This window comes from Grus americana, chromosome 1 (assembly GCF_028858705.1).
Source record: "Grus americana isolate bGruAme1 chromosome 1, bGruAme1.mat, whole genome shotgun sequence".
Lineage (NCBI taxonomy): Eukaryota > Metazoa > Chordata > Aves > Gruiformes > Gruidae > Grus > Grus americana.
In genome coordinates, this window is record NC_072852.1 from 146697924 (window position 1) to 146717506 (window position 19583).

Sequence of the window (19583 nt, forward strand, 5' to 3'; positions counted from 1 at the left end):
GTGCAATGTTTTATGTACTAGATTTCCTCTAGAAGAAATGCAAATAGCTTTTCCATATTAAGTTTGCTGAAGATTTGTATGTTCAGTAGAACCACTTCTACTCAGAGTGGTTGCAGACTTAGATGTTTTAGTGTCAAATAGTTCTTATTCCCCATTAACAGATTCCATGCTCTTACAGCTCTTAATGGTGAGAGTGACCTGCTTCTTTTTCAGTACTTTTTCTTTGTCCTCTGGACTGTCTTGGATTATCTTCTGGTAGTAGGGTTTTTTGGATGGAGATTGGAATTAAAACCTTTCAGTTGTGTACTCTTCTTGTGGACTTCTGAACTTCTAGATATAAAGTGTGTGGAGTGACTGCATGATAGGTAGAACTTCTCACTTCTCTAAGCATTGTTGCAGTTTGGTGCAAATACTGATCGATTGAGAAAGAAGACAGACCTGTTAGTAGCTGAGAACTGCGAGAGCAGCCTCTTTCTGAATATGCTGGAAAGTAAAACTTAAAGCCATTTGTTCACACATTTTTGGAAGGAGGGTATTATACAGCATACAAACTACAAAGGATATTTCACAGTAAACTTTTCCGTAAATATGTCCTTTAATTTTAGGGCTCTTCCTTTGTTTTTTGCTTAAAGCTGTTATTTTTCAGAAGCTCATTTTTTCTGTGTTCTGTTATTAAAGCACAATAACGTTTGCAAAATTTTAAACTTAACCACATCTTTAAAGCTTGTTGCTGCAGAGCCAGACAGGTATTTGGAGAGACTCTGAGGAAAGTACCTGGTTTTGCCTCTCAACCCAGCTGTTTGTTACTTCTAGTTAAGTTTGATGACTTTAACTGCTACTGGAGGTCAATTGAGAGAGCCCTGAATGAGCTCCGACCTTGATTTTATTTTTTTTTTCTGTGTTCCTATGAGTTTTGAGATGGGTTAGCTGCTTCATGGGAATTGCTGATATTATGACTTATCAGGGAAAACCTTTGTCTCCAGTACCAATAGGAAAAATAAAATTTCAATGCAGAAATGGCTTCTGTCTGTAAACCCAATTTTATATTAGGCAAATGAGAAATATACTATTTTAAGATTAAAGCCTACTATGTACCAATCTTCTAATTTAAGAATACTGTTTGTAATTTCACTACCTATCAGACTTACGGTTGTATCCAGTTATGTTTTGCCACAGTAATGTAACAGGGTTTATTTCCTTGACTGTTTAGCTTTGGGATACATAAATACTGCAAAAAAGGGAGGGGCAGTACTATCTCTTTAGGCAAGGATGGAGAAGAGAGTAAGAGCTAGTTTTAGGGAGATGTTCATTTTAGCATCAGTTCTCACAGAGAAGCAGCAGACCTTCCTCATGCTGATCATGGGAAGGATAATCTCTAAATATGAGAAAATTCATTCTTCCACATAATGCTTGTTGTGGAAAGAAGTTGAAATCTTTGAGAACAAAAAAATATGGTTAGTGTTGCTTAGAAAGCTCATGGGCAACATCAAGTTGGTGTGACTGCTGTATCGCAACAGGGCCACAGCAGTCACTGCTGTGCATGCTCTTGGTCTGTTGGAAATTTAGGTAACTTTAATCAGATTAAGCGCAAACATACTAATTTAAATTATGATGTGCTTGCAGCAGCCTTTGCACAGCCTAGCAGTCTACCAGTATGTGCCTGGGCAGTTGCAATGGATCCTCTTATGGCTGTTAATTTAAGGTGGCAGAACATGCCAAATTACGGTGATCTGACTGTCAAAGCTCAAAGGAGAGTAAGAATTTTAAACTGTTTATTCTGGGACAGAAGATAAAGGAAAAAGATGAAACTGTTCTACACTCAAGTAGACTGAGTTGAACTGTAGTGCTAGTCAACGAGACCAAGTGCAGCCCATGGCATTTCTCAAAAGTGGAAAATAGATTATATTCAGTAAAATGTGGCTGAATGAAGACTCACCATCGTGGCTGGAGGAGGGGAGCTGTATGTGCCACTTCAAACAGATGCAACAAGGTAGCTGTTGTAAGATGATGTGAACCTAGAGAAAATTGTGTTGATAAATGTATGTAGGAGGTAGAGAAGTCACCTTTTAACTATTGATATGTTTTAACTGATGTTACAAGTAGTATCAGTGCTTGAGGAAGAGATTCTAAATATTACTGAGGAAGTGTGAGGAGTTAGGAGCGCATGGAACAATACAATGTTTCTGTTTACTATGGTGTGCCTATGTGCCTCTCTTTCATTTATTTCTTCTCATTTTAATATCAAAAAGGATGCAATAGAAATACATTTGGAGAGTTCAGAGTCTCTTCAGAGAGACTGAAAAGTCCTTGCAATGGTATTAAAGGTGATTGAGAGGACATAAAAGATGGCATGGAGAAGTTGAATGGGAAATACTGGTTTTCTCAACTGGTAGCACCCAGTCATATTATCAGGAAGCAGGCTTAACATAACCAAAAGGACATATTTTTTTCCACACTGTGTACCTTAAAATTATGGATGTCTTTGCCTAGAACTTGTAGCTCTTCATGAAAGAAAGATCGATCAAAAGGTAATGGGCATTACAGGCATTTTGATGTGACCCACAGACAAACCTTGGGAAGTCTCTAAGCTGCAAGTCTGCTGGTAGCTGGATAAGTGTTATAGGGAAAATGCTGTTCCACACTGTCATCTTGCAATTTCTTTAGCGAGTGCCTCATCTGTTTAAGAATTGCATGCTGCTGTTACAGGTACTTCCTGTAAAAGGTTGGGAAGTGATTTTAGAAGTTTTCACAATTTGTTTTCACTTCCTAATTGGAATGAACTAGGCCCGTAAGAAAATCTTCAGTCTTATGTCATAATCCTTAAAGTAACTTGCTCGATTGTAGTCAAAGCTGGGTACCGTTCATTCTGTAGCAGCACTGACAGCATCAAATCTAAGTGAAAGGTATGTTGTATGAGTTTGCATCAGTGATGGTTGCAGTTTTGGTCATGTCAATTTAGTATTGAACTTTGGAAGGGTCTCACTGAAAACTATCAGAAAGATCTTGCCAAGATAATAGTCTTCAGTAGTAAAAGTGTATTCTTAGGTCTGTTCAGTGGCAAAATGTTTCCAAACATGCTCAAATTACAGGTAAGTAATTATGATTACCAATATTTTTACCCTCAAATTCCATTTTTTATTTTTGGGATTTGAATGCTTACAGACTTGTTTGAATTGTAAGTAATTACATACTCATGTCACTAGACCTGTCTTTACAGAACAATCAGTGCAGACTTTTTTACTATATATGGAATAACTCTAACTTCCTGCTAAAAGCATTTTCAGAAATATTGATTAAAATGAGGATGAGATGATCTTATTCATATTTTCTTTATTGATGTTGGATATTTTTTAAGCAAATATAATGGTCAGCCTTCATAATTTCTTCTTGCAAGTGGACTAAGTACTGCTCTTTCTCTGCTAATTAGTTGAGCTAATTAAGTTATCACCAAACTGTTTTTCTCTTATCAATTCTTAATATTTAAACTTTTAGAATTCAGTATGTACATCTTCTCACTTTTTGGACTTCATTAAAACAAATATGAGCACTGGTAAGTGATTTTTTTTTTTTACTACTTTAGGACTTTTTCTTTTATTGAGAATTTGAAGCAATACCTTTTAAATACCTTTGAAGCAATAACTTGTTTAAAGTTGCTTATTAAGAGAATCACTCTGGCACACATAGAACTAAGCAAAAAATTTATTTACAGATTCATTGTTCACTTTCTTTGCATGTATGAAATTTGCATCAGAAACTTATTTTTCATTTTGTATGGAAATTGACTTAATGAAACATACTTTCTTTGTATTATACACTTATCCTGTACTTATTTGTATGTATGTTAGTTTGAAAGGTCATGGGGGGGTGGGTGGAGGGGAATGAAGGAATTGGTAAAGTGCTAGTCCCCACTTTTATTAAGGAACCCTTACATTTGGGAGTTGGTAGCTCAATTTGCAGTTCTTGAAAGCAGTTAATACTCTTTTTTGTGTCTAACAGGTTTAAGAGGTTAGCTGTACTCCTGCTGAGTCACGTTATGTGGATATTGTAGTAACGAAAGGAAGTTTATCTTTAAACCCCCTCTTCAGCCTTTTCATACCCCGACAGCTATTTCTTTCATCCCCTTCCTCTGACTTTACTCACCCCACCCCCATGCCTCAGATTGTATCTGGATTTATTCCCAGGTAGCAGTAGTTTAAGGAGTGTGAGTTATGACACGTGAGTTCTGCAAGAGAAAGTGTGGTGGACTCCTTCAGCAGAGTCTGGCTGGTACTTGTTCACAAATGAGAAACTCACTTTGACAGGTTTCACATTTAATGTAGATGACTGGCAGGCAGCAAGCCTCTGCTGCTTGTAAATGACTGTGCTAAATATATTGATGATCTAAAACTCTTAGGTGGCAACTGAAGTCAGTAGGCAGATTCTCTGGTAGTGTATTAGCAACAAAGTACTTCAGGAGCTTTGAGGTTCTTTTAGACTAAATTGATGTTTGTGTGTGTTGAGTTGAAAAATCTCAGTGCTAGTGTGCCTTGGGTACGTGCAGAATGTGTCTGTGATGACGTATATCAGCTCTGCTGGCAAGCATATGCCTGAATCGTAAAGTACAGCTTGAAAGGATGCTTCTTAGTCACTTTTCAACTATTACTTCGCATGCCATTTTGCCGAAAATGTAGTGACTGACTTATGTCATGATGTGTCACTGGTTCTTTCAAACTTGAATTAGTTGTGTTCATGTAATTTTTGCCTTCTAGCATGGAAAGTATTCCTGCCACTGCCTTAAAGAGAACTTTTGAGAACTTTTATGTTCCATTGCTAGAACTTGAGGGGGTTTTTTGATTTATTTTTTTTAACCGAATAGAGATTAGTTCAGTTGCTATCAATTTTAAGAAGGTAACCAAACTGATATTACTCTAAGCTTTTAAATGTTGTCATATTTCTTTCATTCAATGGAAGATTTTTGTCTTGCAGGAAACAACAATGTTGTTCTGTAAGCAAAGTAAATCATACAGTCTCTTATTCTGTGGTACAATGTCATGTTTCAGCCAACAAAATACAGATATTCTTTATCATGTTGTCTCAGCTTTCAGCTTTTCAATTTGTAGATAATCAATTTTTGATGCTGCTTCAGAAATGCTACACACATGCTTTCTGGGGAGTCCCTCGAAAATGTAATGACAACTTCGTCTGCTTGGGCAGCGAAACCGTCGTGACAGAGACCATATTAGTTTCTAAAACGTCAGGAATTCACACACACGTAGATTGGATTTATCCAGCAGCGTCTCTGTTGACGTGACTGAGGCAACTCTATTTTTAAAAAAAAAAAGCATCAGCAAACAACTTTAAACTGAAGGTCATACTTCCTTGCTATAGAAACACTGCTGCAGTTTTGCTAAAATTCAGTGCCTTTACTGTCATGGCTAATTCTGTGTTTTTCCACCGAGTTCCAGTTTTCTGGTGAAGCATCAATGTTAAGAGATACAAATGTTCAAAGGAGCAACTAAGTCCACAACCTTCAGTTGAGCAGCTTAGCAACATTGTCCTGGTTATAGAATCTACTTCAAGGAACATTAGGCTTTGACTCAAAATCCTGGCTTCTTGGTAATCCTTGATCTGACTCCCTCGCAGACATCCAGCGCACCGTTCCAATCTGCCCAGCTGGTGTGGCTCAAGTAGGAGTGTTTCCTTCCCCTTTTTTAATACTGCTTTTCTTTTACATCACTCACTGCAGCTTAGTTCTCAGCCAAAAAATAATTTTGAAATATTTTTTTAATTGCTTTAAATGTATAAACATGAACACTCTCCGTAGTATAACTGTATTTCAATGACACAAGAGAGCCTTTACAAACTATGACAAAAGGTTGCTGTCCCAAAAGAAATGCGGAGGCAATACTTTTTCAGAACCCATCAAAATTCATAGAACTTGCAAAATAGTAAACTGCTGGTGGTAAATACTACAAAGCCAATGAAGTCATGACTGGGGAGAAAAAACCAAAGCATTATTTGAGTGGAAGGGATTCAAAGAACTTCTGTCTGTCCAGCTTGAATGTATAACCTGTACTACGGTTTTAAAATAAATGCTACTTGTCTGTTTTTAAAAAGTCTCGGTTGTATTTGGAACATGGCTTAAGTTCCATTGTCGTCCTGTTCAGGAACAAAATTTTTTTACACATCTGTAAGATGCATAATTTTAAGATTGACATGAAAGGCATGATGCAAAACTACACTGTTGTGGAAAGCACATGATGAGAATACCAAGGTGGGGGAAATGCAACATGTTTTTGCTGCAGAAGTATTGTTGACAAAATAACAGTGAATTTCAAAGATTAAATGTTGCTTGGTCTCCTTAGGTGCAAAAATAGTTCATTGCAAATGATATGCAATAGAATACCAAATACTTTTGGTAGTACATAACTAAGTTTTCCAGATAATCTTCTAATTCAATATATATCACAATCAGCTAATCTGACTTGCTCTCATTAATGGGTCTTCGTGGCTTGCCTCCCAGTTTTTTAACTCAGCTTTATGTGCTATGGAGTTACACTCTTCTTGGTACTAGTTTTCGATCCCAGTTAGTGTAATTCTTTCCCCATGTGCTCCTTTTGCATGAGGAGCTTCAAAGTCTTCAAATCTGTTATGCTAACCACCTGGCTACCCATGCTGCGCTGCTTGCAGCATGGCTGGCTGACTTGGCGGTTACTGGGAGAAAATGTATCTTTCTGGTGGTGTCATTTTGAGTTGATGGTGTCATTATTGCTGCCTTTATCCTCTGTGGTCTGTTCCTGTTTTCCTTTACACTTCTGTAGTAAAATTACAATATGTTGGTGTGTGTGTGGATAAGGTAGGGTAGTGAAATAAAAAGCAATGGTTCGGCATGTTAAGGACACCTGCTGGTGAGTACAGTTTGCGCTAGCCTGGATTAGAGGCGAATCTCGCCAGTAATACGGTTTTGGCAGAGGAATGTACAGGTCCATCTGTGCCTTACTTTACTGCTGTTGAGTTTTCTTTCCCACGTAGGTATGTTTAATGTAACCATGCTGCACAGGTTTAACCAATATGTTTATGCTTTTAAGCAGCATGTTTCTTATCAGCTGGAAAATACTCTTGCATACCTTTTGATTTACTGAAAGGATACACTTTTGTTGGCTTTTGTATAGACATGAAACCCTTTTCTATGAAATGTCACAGCTGTTTGACCTTGACTGAATTTTCACTTTCATGGAAGCAATGTGGTAGATGTGTTTAAAGGCACTGAAGAAATAAGAGCAAGAGATTTCTGAGACTTCTTCATTAGGGTCAAGAGGAAAAAGGATCAATCTGACTAACATTAATCTCTTTATTTCTGTTGGGGGGGGGGGTGTTTTGGGTCTGTTTTGTTGTTTTTTCCCCAGCTCTTTGGTGAGATGCAACTACTAGTCAAAGGCTTGTATTCTGTGTTCCACTGTAACATCTCAAATGAAGTTTCTGAAAACATATCTGTGTAATCCTTTCACAAAACCATTCATTGTCAAACACATAGATCAGATTGCAGACTCTTTTCATTGTCAGATGAATTTAATTATCCTAGTAATAATGTCTTGTTTTCATACTGTTTTCTGTGAATTTTGTGCAACACAATGCTAACTTATATAAAGTAAGCACTTAAAAGAATAGAAATGGAGGTGACTAACAGACTTAATTGACTAACAGATCAGATCTGTGGTAAGTTTCTTGCTGCGTTAATCCCCAAATGCTAATATGTGCTTAGTGATTTAGCGTTACTATTGTTTTTTGATTTTTTTTTACTGTTGTGATTTATACTTGCTTTCTTCTTAGGTTTGGAGGGTAGTTTTGATTTCATTATTTGACACTCAATTACCTATTCTAGTAAACAGATTTACTAATGAAATATTTCTATCTGTTCACTCAATAGCTAGAGATGATTGCCATGGAAAATCCTGCAGACTTGAAGAAGCAATTGTATGTTGAATTTGAAGGAGAGCAAGGGGTAGATGAAGGAGGTGTTTCCAAAGAATTTTTTCAACTCGTTGTGGAAGAAATCTTCAATCCAGATATTGGTATGTGTTCTAATAATTTACTAATTGATCAGACTTTTCCCACAAAAGGTTGGACCAGATGATCTTTCAAGGTCCCTTCCAATCTGGGCTGTTCTGTGTTTATGCAGTGCCTTTCTACATCTGCTGCCGCTTCTCTCTGAAGCTCTTCAAGTTCCTTGGTGATCATGAGAGTACTTCACCCATTGAGGCTCACTATGTCATTCATCAGTCATCCTTCTAAGGAGGAATGATGAAAGAACTAACTGTGTATAGTTAGTGAAAGCTAGCATTGGTTATTTAGATATAAATCAGTAGCACAGGGTTTCTTTCCAGGGTTCCTTTGTTTGTTCTCTCACCTTTCTCCTCGCTTTGCTTTGTGATTAGCTTCTAGAATTAGTAATCAAACCAAAGAGGAAGAGCTGCTGCAATAAAACCAGAGTAGGACTATGGTGAGTCTTTGAGTTATTTCCTCCCCTTCCTCCAGCTTAAAAAAATCTGATAGCCTCAGATCTTCTAATGATTCATCTAAAAGGGGTACAGATCCAAAGTGTGGCAGTAATGTCAAATTTGCTTGTAGTTACTTAAGAACTAGGAGTAAGTTTTATATTTGTGTTTGTAAGTTACATTTCCATCTTGCTGTTTTTACCCTTGTTCCCTGCACCAGTCTTCTATGCTTCCATCTTTATATGTGCAAGGACTTGCTGCTTTTAGTATGCAGCTTGTCTGCTGCTCTGAAAAGATTAAAATATTTTAAAATGTTATGAATACTTTATGTTAGAATAGAAATGAGACCTACCAGGTTCCTATACTAATTTCATAGTTTATGTGAAATATGATGTTGCATTGTAGTTCCTGTAATGGAACAGCTCAACAGCTTATGGCCATTAGTTAATTTGGGTTCATTGAACTGTTTTAAAAAAGTCGATGTTCTTGGTTTTGTAGCTTAGAAAATTGATGAAGAAACACAGAAATTCATTTTGACCGGGTTAAACAGGAAGTCCCCAGAATCAGTAACAGAATCTGAACCTTTGCGCTTGCCCTTCACTGTACGCAAGCTGGTTCTTGTTAGGAGGGATTACAGATCCAGAGACAAATTTTACTCTGAAAACTGCTATGAACTTGGAGAGATTTGGAATCTGAGTTAGCAAGGTTACTTGGAGTAAATTAGAGCATGGCAAAATAAGGAAGCCTTACTACTTTGATGTTGTATTTGCAATGTGAAATACATTTTTGTCCTGAGTTTGTCTGAACAGAAGTTGTGTGGGTTTGCTATGTGGAAATATTCCTATTTAGTAATTGAAGTCTGATTCAGCTAATATCCAGCCAGTGTATTTACACTCCCTGGGTGTAAAGATTGGTAAAAGATTAGATATGCGTGCATGTTTTAAATTTTACTTCTGTATTCAAAAGACAAAACAGTATGTATGCTTTTTCTATTCATCCCAACTTTGGGGGGGGGAAAAGGCACTTACTGGCTTTTGGCATAAATGTGTAAAAGCAGAAAATGTAGCTTGCTTTCACCGTTGTCTTTTCTTTTGCACCTACTAATATGCACTGCAGTGTAACAGTTTACATATATACCGAATGTGACTTCTGTTGATTTGAAAACACTTTATTTACTGGTGAAAATGAAGGAAATCCTTTAAATGGAATTTAAAATGTCTGTCCTGTGATAAGTATGTGTGGAGTGGCGTTTATTGCTGTTACAGTTTGCCATTACATTTCAAGTGTTTTCATATTAAACTACATTACAGTTTTACTCAAAGGAGACAATAACTCAGACAAAATATTAGATTTATGACCAACAGTCACCATGGTAAAAGGGAAGAAGGAATAACTTCGTATAATATTCCTAGCAACAGTATACAATTGTTTTCCCTTTATTGCAGCTTCCAGTTTCTTCTGGTGTTTAATTAGGATTTTAATGTACTATAGTCTTCATTTTGTTCAGTGAATAAAACATTGCATTTCACATTAAAGTGTTTCCAGATGTGGATCTGGGTAAACTGTTAGTCCTTCATTATTAGACATTTGCTGGAGTTGTTTGTTTTGACTGTTTAACTCTTCCATCATCTTCCCTAAAGTGCTTTTGTTGTGCCAGTAATCCAGAAGTTACTTCAATTCAGAAAATGGAATGCAGGCTTCTATTTAATGTTTCTGCTATATATGATTGTGTTGCTTATCCATTTCTGACTTCCTGTTGCCTTACCTAATAGGTTAGTCTGTTATTTGTGTGCTCCCCGATAGCTGAGCCTGTCCTAGTACCTTACTGAGATAAATAATCTTCAATTTTGGGGAACAGCCAGTCTCTAAATGAGATTCTTTACATTGAAAGACAATTCAGGCTTTATCTCTTGGCTGAAGGTGACATCTTATTTTCAGTCTTAGGAGTTATTTTGTGGCTCTGTTCATGTGACTTTGTAATCAATTTGTACATCTCCATAGGTTGTAAATAAGCATATCTTTTAAGACCTGACAAGATAAATCCTTGTGGCAAATGTAGTTCCTGTTCTTGACCACATGCATCTAACTTCTGGTGTGTGGGGAGGAAGAAGCCTGGGTGCTTTTTCTCAGGTTCTGCCTGGAAATCATGAGACTTAGCTGTACAAGCAACAGGTCACTGAGACTATACTTGTGTCTCCCTCCCCTTAAGTCTATGGGTTTTGCATTTATCTTGCTTCAGCTAAGCAATGTATTTTACCTTGGGACACATTTAAGTAGTTTATAGCCTGCGCACAAACTCTGGTTTCATAAACAAAAGCTAATTGAGTGGCTTGCTACAGCCAAAAGAGTCAGGGACTCATTGCCCTTCTGTCTGTACAGTTCTGTCCGCTTCTTCCAGTTCCTAGTATGTGCCAGTTCAGCTGTTTGTTGAAGCCTTCTGCAAAGGTGTCAGCTTGTGAACTTGGCAGGAAACCGGTCACCTGAAATAGTGAGCTGAATCAGATGAAGGGATAGGGGAACAAAGCAAAACCTCACCCTTTCAACAGTGACAAGCTGTTAAAATCACAACCCTTCCTGTGAAACAACAGTCCCACATTACATTTTCCCCTCCAGTTAGAGTGTATGCGATAGCTGCTGCAACTCAGTGGACCTTGCTGAGTATCTTTAAACAAACAAACAAACCAATCTATTAAGCATCTAAAGTCATACATGACGGTTAATCCCTGCTCCATTATCATAATTTCCAATTCAGTAATAGGGCTGCATCTGGTCCTGTTCCTTTGCTGAACCTGGCCTGGAAAAGCTTTTGAGAAAAGGCTATTGCTTTATAGTAATTGGAGTTCTTCAAGATTATTTCATCCACGTGGTTTTTGATTGTGGATTGGTGTTTTTTTTCTTGTACTGTTGTATTTATCAAAGTTACAATCTGTGGTGACAATGTGCTGCTGCTTCCTCAGTACTGGAGGGGGATGAAAGGTTGTGTCTGTACAGCTTCAGTGGGCATTGCAGGGTGTTGTAGCGCAGGTCTCCTGCACGCACTTAGTGGTAATGTGAGTAACAGTGTTTTGAGCAGCTCCAACTCCCTCAAGGTAAGTAGCTTCTCTTTGCTCTTAAATTCATCGTAACATTGTTAAACATGTTTTAGAGGCATTCTAGTGCAAAAGGATTTATAATGGTATGTTTTGCATGTCATTTTTATTGAAATGTAACCATAATTGTTCAACATCCTTTTTTTACAGGGATGTTCACATATGACGAATCTACAAAACTGTTTTGGTTTAATCCGTCCTCTTTTGAAACTGAGGGTCAGTTTACACTGATTGGCATAGTACTGGGTCTGGCTATTTACAATAACTGTATACTGGATGTACATTTTCCCATGGTTGTCTACAGGAAGCTAATGGGCAAAAAAGGAACTTTCCGTGATCTGGCAGACTCTCATCCTGTAAGTTCATTATGTTCTTTGAGTTTATTAATGCATTTTCCATGCAATAACTTAATGTAGATTTAAATTAAACACAAGATCACTGTCAGAAGTAGAAGTGAAATAGCCGGTGACTTGTGTGAAGAGTCTGTTTTTGTTAAAGTAAATTCATAAGCAATAAAACCTCTTACTACATCTGGTTTGGAGGAGGCAGAATTGTCAAGTCAACAAAGAAGGCTGGGTATCATTAAGGCTTTGTGGTTTTTTTTTTTACATATTGCCTAAATTGCCTAATATCACTAAGCATGAACTATTATTAATAGTATCTTCCCAAAGAGACATCTAAAATTAGGCTGTTTGTATCTATTTGTAGAAGTAGATTTCTACAAAAAAAAAAAGGGAAAGTAACAGTAGGTGTGATGCTCGTATTGGGTTTTGTCTAAAGCAAAAGACAGGTGAGGCAGTTGATGAATATCCCTACAGTTTAAGAGCAGCGATCAGCATCCATCTTCCCCCTCCCCAGCCAGGGCCTATACGAAAACACTAAACCGTGCACGTGCTTTAGCAGACGTAGCACAGAAGGATGTATGCAGGATGTGTTGGCCCTGCTCTGTCTTCAATCAAAGATCACCAGTAGCTTTCCCTCATGCTAGCTAGTATGAGTTGTTAGTATGCTTCATTTCATTTCAAATGGTGGGACATTTCCCTTTTCATAAGCAGTTATGCAAAATTTTCAGCTAATCACAAAAAGATGAGTAAAATGATACTGTTTAAAAAGAACTTGCCTTTTATTTAATCAGAAAATGAGGCATGTGTAACCAAAAAATAGGTTATCCAGTCTGCTTTGAATGACTACGTATGTATAACAGCATGCCATCTTTGCCCAGATTCTCTGTAAAATTATGTTGAGAAATACACAGTGCTCCCAGTTTCCTGTAATTTTTATTATAAACTCACAATTTTTGTGACAGAAAAAGTGGCTTTATTCCTGCGGAACAAGGCAGTCAGGGCGTTTCTTAATTTCTTTTCCACTACTCGTGTTTCTCCTCTGACACCTACACTGACTTCATTTAAAATCATCCTTTTAAAACTCTTTGCATTCTAATATGACTTAAACACTCAGAGCTTCTCAAACCAAAAGTGAAAATCAGAGTAGTCAAGCCACCCAATGCTATAGAGCATGAAGGATAGGTAGGGTGTTCACCAGCCCTCACCACCAGTGGTTCCAAGACCATCAGTTTCAATGCAAGATATTTTTAAAGGTGTTGTGGAAGGATCAAAAGGATACAGGCTTACATGTAAACTTTAAAACATTGAGGGAAAACCTATTATTTTGACCTCACTATAAAATATAGTTGCCCTCAGCTGTTGCTTTTACCTTCATTTTGCTTTGAGTCCTACACCTCTGTTTCAGCCAAAGACTTGTTCCTTTTGTGCGTAGCCTTTGGTTTCCAAGAGAGTCTTGGGCCTTTTCCTTAGGCATAGCAGGGGAGGAAGGCTGGTTGCTCCTTTGAGTAGACTTGTGATTTTTTTTATTATTAATTTTTTTGTGCATAGATGTTTTCTTACTTTAATGACTGCCCCATCCATGTTACTTCAAGATTACTTCCTAGTTTGTTAGGGTTTTAAATTAAGATGTGGGAGAGAAAAGCCTGCTACCTGATTTTTACCTGATATAAAATACAGCGCTTTCTTTTGATTTTAACACATACATGTTCTACTTACTAGTGTAGCACGTTCTGGATGCCAAAAGTAAATACAGTTTCAAAAGACTTAAAGGAGGAAGACTCAAAGGAATCAGCGGCTCTTAAGCTGCAGGTCTGACCATTGCATTTAGGAAGATTCCTGGGTACTGACAGGCTCTTCTAAGGGAGTTATCACTTGTTGCCATGTTTCTTTTTTGTCTTTCTTTGATATCTGCTGTAGGTTGTTTGTACGAACACTGAGCTTAATACACCTCTGTTTGGACTGCTATGGGAGATCTCAGGCGACTTCTGTCATAGAATAAAACAACCCTTTTGAGGCAGATGATTTCGTGTCTTCTGGTATTACTCGGTGAAATCTATTGAAACTTATGACAGACATGTATTTCTTACTCTGTTAGGTTCTTTACCAGAGTTTGAGAGACTTGCTAGAGTATGAAGGAAGTGTGGAAGATGATATGATGATAACGTTTCAAATATCTCATACGGATCTCTTTGGCAATCCAATGATGCATGATTTAAAGGAAAACGGTGATAAAATTCCTATTACGAATGAAAATAGAAAGGTACACTCAAATAATTTTTTTAAATTTACTTTGCAATTTTTAGATACTCTATGCAGAATTACATAGGACTCTAAAAGGTTTGGCCTCATTTATTTAAATTTAAAAGCCTTTTAAAATTTCCATAGCCCAGTGCAGTTGTAAGCAGAAAGCAGGCGGGGGGGCAGATAGTGGTTGTTTTTTAAAGAAAGGGCTGATACGTGCATACATAGCTTCTGGGTGTGGCGTTTGACCTGTCTGAGAAATATTTGAGACTTGCTCTTCACTATTGCTCAGTAGAAGCTGAATCCAGATAATCTGGGTAGAATTATAGAACTAAATGTATTTTGGGGTCTTGCAGTGTTGGGAGCTACTTCAGGTGGAGTGTATGCCCAAGTACTAAGGGGATTTTTTGGGATTGTTTCCTTACAGGAATTTGTCAATCTGTATGCTGACTATATACTCAATAAATCAGTAGAGAAGCAGTTCAAGGCCTTTCGGAGAGGATTCCACATGGTGACCAATGAATCTCCTTTGAAATATTTATTTAGACCAGAGGAAATTGAATTACTTATTTGTGGAAGTAGGGTAAGAATCCTGAATGTACACCAGAAAAAGTGGAGGTTTTTGATTCTGAGTGTATAATTAGTAGTCATTTTTAAAAATGTCATCTTCTTACAGAATTTAGATTTTCAAGCACTAGAAGAAACTACAGAATATGATGGTGGCTATACAAGAGACTCTCTTATTATTAGGTAATTTTTTCTAATTTCTGAAAAGTTAAAAGCACATTACATGCCTGTTTCTTCATAACGAATTTAATACTGTAAGATTTAGTATTTTTGTAGTATTGGAGATGCAAGTGTCTTATGTATAATTTCACTTTACTCAAGTATTGTCATTAGAAAAGAGCAGATAGTATACGCATGGTCTTTAGCTTCCAGTGCACTTCAGTAGAGCTTAAAAGATGTTTTTCCCTGAGTTTTGTCTCTCTTACACCATTGTCTTAGTTTAGCCCCAGCCGTCGGCTAAGCCCCACGCAGCCGCTCACTTACTCTCCCCTGGTGGGATCGAGGAGAGAATCAGAAGAGTGAAAGTGAGAACTTGTGGCTTGAGATAAAGACAGTTTAATGGGTAAAGCAAAAGCCGCGTGCGCAAGCAAAGCGAGACAAGGAATTCGCTCACCACTTCCCATGGGCAGGCAGGAGCTCGGCCATCTCCAGGAAAGCAGGGCTCCATCATGCCTAACGATTACTTGGGAAGACAAACACCATCACTCTAAATGTGTGTGTTCCCGCTTCCTTCCTCTTCCCCCAGCCCCTTATATACTGAGCATGAGGTCATACGGTATGGAATATCCCTTTGGCCAGTCTGGGTCAGCTGTCCCAGCTGTGTGCCCTCTTGTGTCCCAACTCCTTGTGCACCCCCAGCCCACTCACTGGTGGGGTGGTGTGAGAAGCAGCAAAGGCCTTGGCTCTGTGTGAGCACTGCTCAGCAGTAATGAAAACATCCCTCTGTTAGCAACGCTGTTTCCAGCACAAATCCAAAACACAGCCCCATACCAGCTACTGTGAAGAAAATTAACTCTGTCCCCGCCGAAACCAGCACAACCATTGAGTTAAATAATCCCCAGTATAAACAGGGCTCAAATAAATTACCACTACTCTGCCGTTTAAAAAAAAATAAATAAATCACAAATGCTGAATTGTTTGAATAGCTTGTGTGTGTAGAACTTTATTCTCTAATTAGAAATCGGGTAAATTCAATTTTTTTATGGCTTTACTTTCTTGTCCCCTTTGACTAGAGAACTCTGAAGACTATGGTCAGTGAAGTGTGCATCTTTTGGTCCTCTGACTTTGCCAACTACTTAACTAGTTCCTGCTAGGATAGAAAAACCTTTGTCAGCAGCTGCATCTGTTTACTGTGGTGCTAAAGAAGGTGGTAGATAGGGACTGTGTAGTGGAACCAGTATTAATTCCTTAGGAAACAGGAATCATAAAATAAAGGAAGAACACTTGCCTGTCTTTATCAGCCAAATTAACATTTAGAAACAGTTAAACTGCAGTGTCTTGGTAATATTTCTGATTTCAACTTCCGAATCTCATCGATTAGTAAATACATTACTGTTAGTTTTGGTTTATGAATGCAACTTGTAAACAGATGTTAAGATTTATTACTAAACCTTCAAAGTTCAATTACTTCTGAAAGTCTCATTGATACCAAAGAATGTTTTCAGTTTACTTACTTTTTGATTTCTTCCTTGATAGGGAATTCTGGGAAATAGTCCATTCATTTACAGATGAACAGAAAAGACTATTCTTACAGTTTACAACAGGCACAGACAGAGCCCCTGTGGGAGGACTTGGAAAGTTAAAGATGATCATAGCCAAAAATGGCCCAGATACAGAGAGGTAAAAAAAAAAAAAAGTCTACACTTTGCTTGTTTGCTTATAAATGGAAGCCAGTTCTGTGCTTTTAATTATTAACTTAGTTAAATGTGAAAGTTGAATCTTTCAGCAAAGTAGACTCACTTTAAATTCATGATTTTGGATTTGTGAAATAGCGATGTATTTCTTTGCACGTACTGTGCGTTCCCAGATCTGAATTCTTCTTTTTTTGTTCTCCCCACAGGTTACCTACATCTCACACATGCTTTAATGTACTTTTGCTTCCGGAGTACTCAAGCAAAGAAAAGCTTAAAGAAAGATTATTGAAGGCTATCACATATGCCAAAGGATTTGGCATGCTGTAATCAATATAACAAAAGGGATTTAAAAAAAATGATGGTGATGATGTCCCTGTCCAAAAAGGCCATAAGATAGTGAGCTACAGTAGTCACCTGTGTTTGTGCCTCCCTTCTTTACTGGGGACATTGGGCTGGAACAGCAGATTTCAGCTGCTTATATGAACAAAATCTTTATTTTTTTCTTTTAGCGTGAAAGTGTTACATATTCTTTCACTTGTATGTACAGAGAGGTTTTCCTGAATATTTATTTTAAGGGTTAAATCACTTTTGCTTGTGTTTATTACTGCTTGAAGTTGAGCCTTTTTGAGTATTTACAAGAAAACAAACTGTACTCTCCCAAGGAAAATATTGCCATCATTTGTAGACCATGTAACCTTCAAGTATGTGCTATATTTTTGTCCCTGTATCTAATCAAATCAAGAACTGTACTTTTTGAAGAGTTTGCTTTTGAAACTTGAAGTCTTGGAAAACAGTGTGATGCAATTACTGCTGTTCTAGCCCCCAAAGAGTTTCTGTGCAAAATCTTAAGAATCAATAAAGATGGAAGGGAGAACTTGGAATGTTAAATTGCAGCCTTGAGAACTTTACTTTAGTCACAGCACAACAATTAAAATTCATTTCACTATATGTTGTCTTCACATGTCTTGTAATAAACTGTGTTTTTAATTAGGAAACATTTCTTAGCATATGAAAGGGTAGAAATTTTAGTTACTTTTTTAAAACAAGAAGTTTACTGGGGAAAGTGCATTTTCAACTGAACAGCTTTAGAGTAGGGAGTGAAGTGTTTGGAAAGAAGATAGGAAGTTTTTGTTATATTATAAACAAAGCATGTGGAAGTGCACTTAAAATGAAGTTTTATTCTTAATTGCCTATTATGTTGACATTTTAAATAGACAATCCAAAGTCTTCCCTACGTGTTATGTCATCACCATTTATTTAACGAATTGTTGTTCCTACTTATCAAGGCACATGATCAGTGTTGCAACATAATCTAAAGGGATGGCTACTGTATTTTAATCTCATCTAACGATAAGCAAAATTGAACAATATTAAACGTAAGGCCTACTTCATGTTGTACACTTCCAACCATTGAATAAACTGTTAGAAAGTAAGTACTAAGGTTATGTTCATCTACTACATAAAGTATTCAGTAGGTTTTTAATTTAACTCTACAAATCATATCAGAAATAAATCCTTTACCTTTCGTAGTCTGTGTTTAATGTTAATTTCTCCTGTTGCAATATATGATAAAGGGATTATGTGTGTTTAAGTGGAGACGTAACTGGCGTATCTCTCTTACAATACAAGCTGCAGCGGATGTGCAGAGCTGAGCTTGTGCCTTGACAATTGCTATAACCGACTACTACCCATCAAACCCATGACTGTGTGGAATTGGCATTAAAAGGCATAGTTTTGGAATCATTGCAGAAAGAAAAGATGTCTTTCAGGACTATTTTAATAAATTCTTTCTAGTAATAGAAACAGACAACTGTTATGTAACTATGATGCTGAATAAACCAGTGACCTTTTTTTCCACCATGGTTCAGTGAAAAAAAATAAGCGACTTCCTTACTTTGATAAATTGGATATTAAATTATTTGATTAGAAAACATTGTAGCACAGCATAATTTCAGGGTTACAGGTACGTAAAACTCTGCAGAAGGGAAATGTAGTGATGTGGGGTCCTCTCAAATCCAAGCTGGTGCAAGACGGCCTGGACGCAGGGACTGAAACTCGCTGGGGTGGGAGGGGTGCTCGCTGTCTTCTGGTCTTTGAACTCGAGGTGGCACTGAGGGCCTGCCTTCTTCAGTGCTCACCTCGTTGAAGAGGAGAACACCTTGAAGAGGAAAACACAAGATATCCTCCCTCTCAGTAGGGCGCCTGACAACAGTGCTCAACGATTCCTTCAGGTTTGGGGCATCTTTCACTGTAGGTGGTGAGAAGATTTGCCAAGTGCCTTGAGGTATTTCGTTACAAGTATGAACTACATCACAATACTGCTGTGTGGTATATGCTGTGTCAGTGGTCTAATACTGTTAAGCTATAGGCCTATAACTTCTTTTATTCTGACGTCACTAGGATCAGTGGTTATGCCCAGCTGACGAGTGTGTAAGATTCGTGTTGGGTTTTTTATATAGGTCCAAAAGCTGGGCAGACTCTGTAATTGGGTAGCAATACAAACTTCCCTGACTGAAGTGTTGACATTGTAAATATACTTTTTCTGTCTTCCTTTAGCATTAAGATTAAAATAATACATAATTGTATTGGCCTTTAAAAGCATAAGTTGTTTTTCAAGGTATCGTTTTCAGGTAAGACACAAATACTTCATATTTGACAGATTTCCCATTTAAATATATACTGCCTCCCCCAAAATGCCACTGTATTAAAACCTTATCTCCTTAGCGGTGTTGTAAATGTGCTAATTGTCCAGCAGCAGCAGCAGCTGATAAGGTCTAAACTAAATAAATTTTGAAGTCTTGTAGCTGCAGGCTCCTCTGCTGTCCTATAGAAGTTCCAGTCAGTCTTCTGTTGCTTGAAAGGTTTGTCAAAGTGGGGAAAATCCCCTTTTAAGTTCTTTTTTTCTGGGCTCTAGGCATACCTGGCATGTCTTTCACCCTCACTTAGTCTTTCAGCAGCGCTTAGCAAATTTCAGGTCTGCAGAGCTTACTTCAGAAACTTCAGTGTACTTAGGGT

The 19583-nt window shown here is 37.6% G+C and overlaps 1 protein-coding gene across 6 annotated transcripts in view; it reads left to right on the top strand.

Annotated features, from left to right (window-relative positions):
- The window catches only part of UBE3A (ubiquitin protein ligase E3A), a 54696-nt gene extending 36601 nt beyond the window's left edge, over positions 1-18095 (top strand). For all 6 annotated transcript variants that reach the window (XM_054849525.1, XM_054849534.1, XM_054849497.1 and 3 more), the window contains 7 exons: positions 7907-8051; positions 11714-11919; positions 14003-14167; positions 14576-14731; positions 14825-14898; positions 16411-16554; positions 16775-18095. In XM_054849525.1, the coding sequence (XP_054705500.1) occupies positions 7907-8051; positions 11714-11919; positions 14003-14167; positions 14576-14731; positions 14825-14898; positions 16411-16554; positions 16775-16895 (1011 nt within the window). In that variant the 3' untranslated portion in view covers positions 16896-18095. The remainder of the gene's footprint in view (positions 1-7906; positions 8052-11713; positions 11920-14002; positions 14168-14575; positions 14732-14824; positions 14899-16410; positions 16555-16774) is intronic.
- The last annotated feature ends 1488 nt before the right edge of the window (positions 18096-19583 follow it).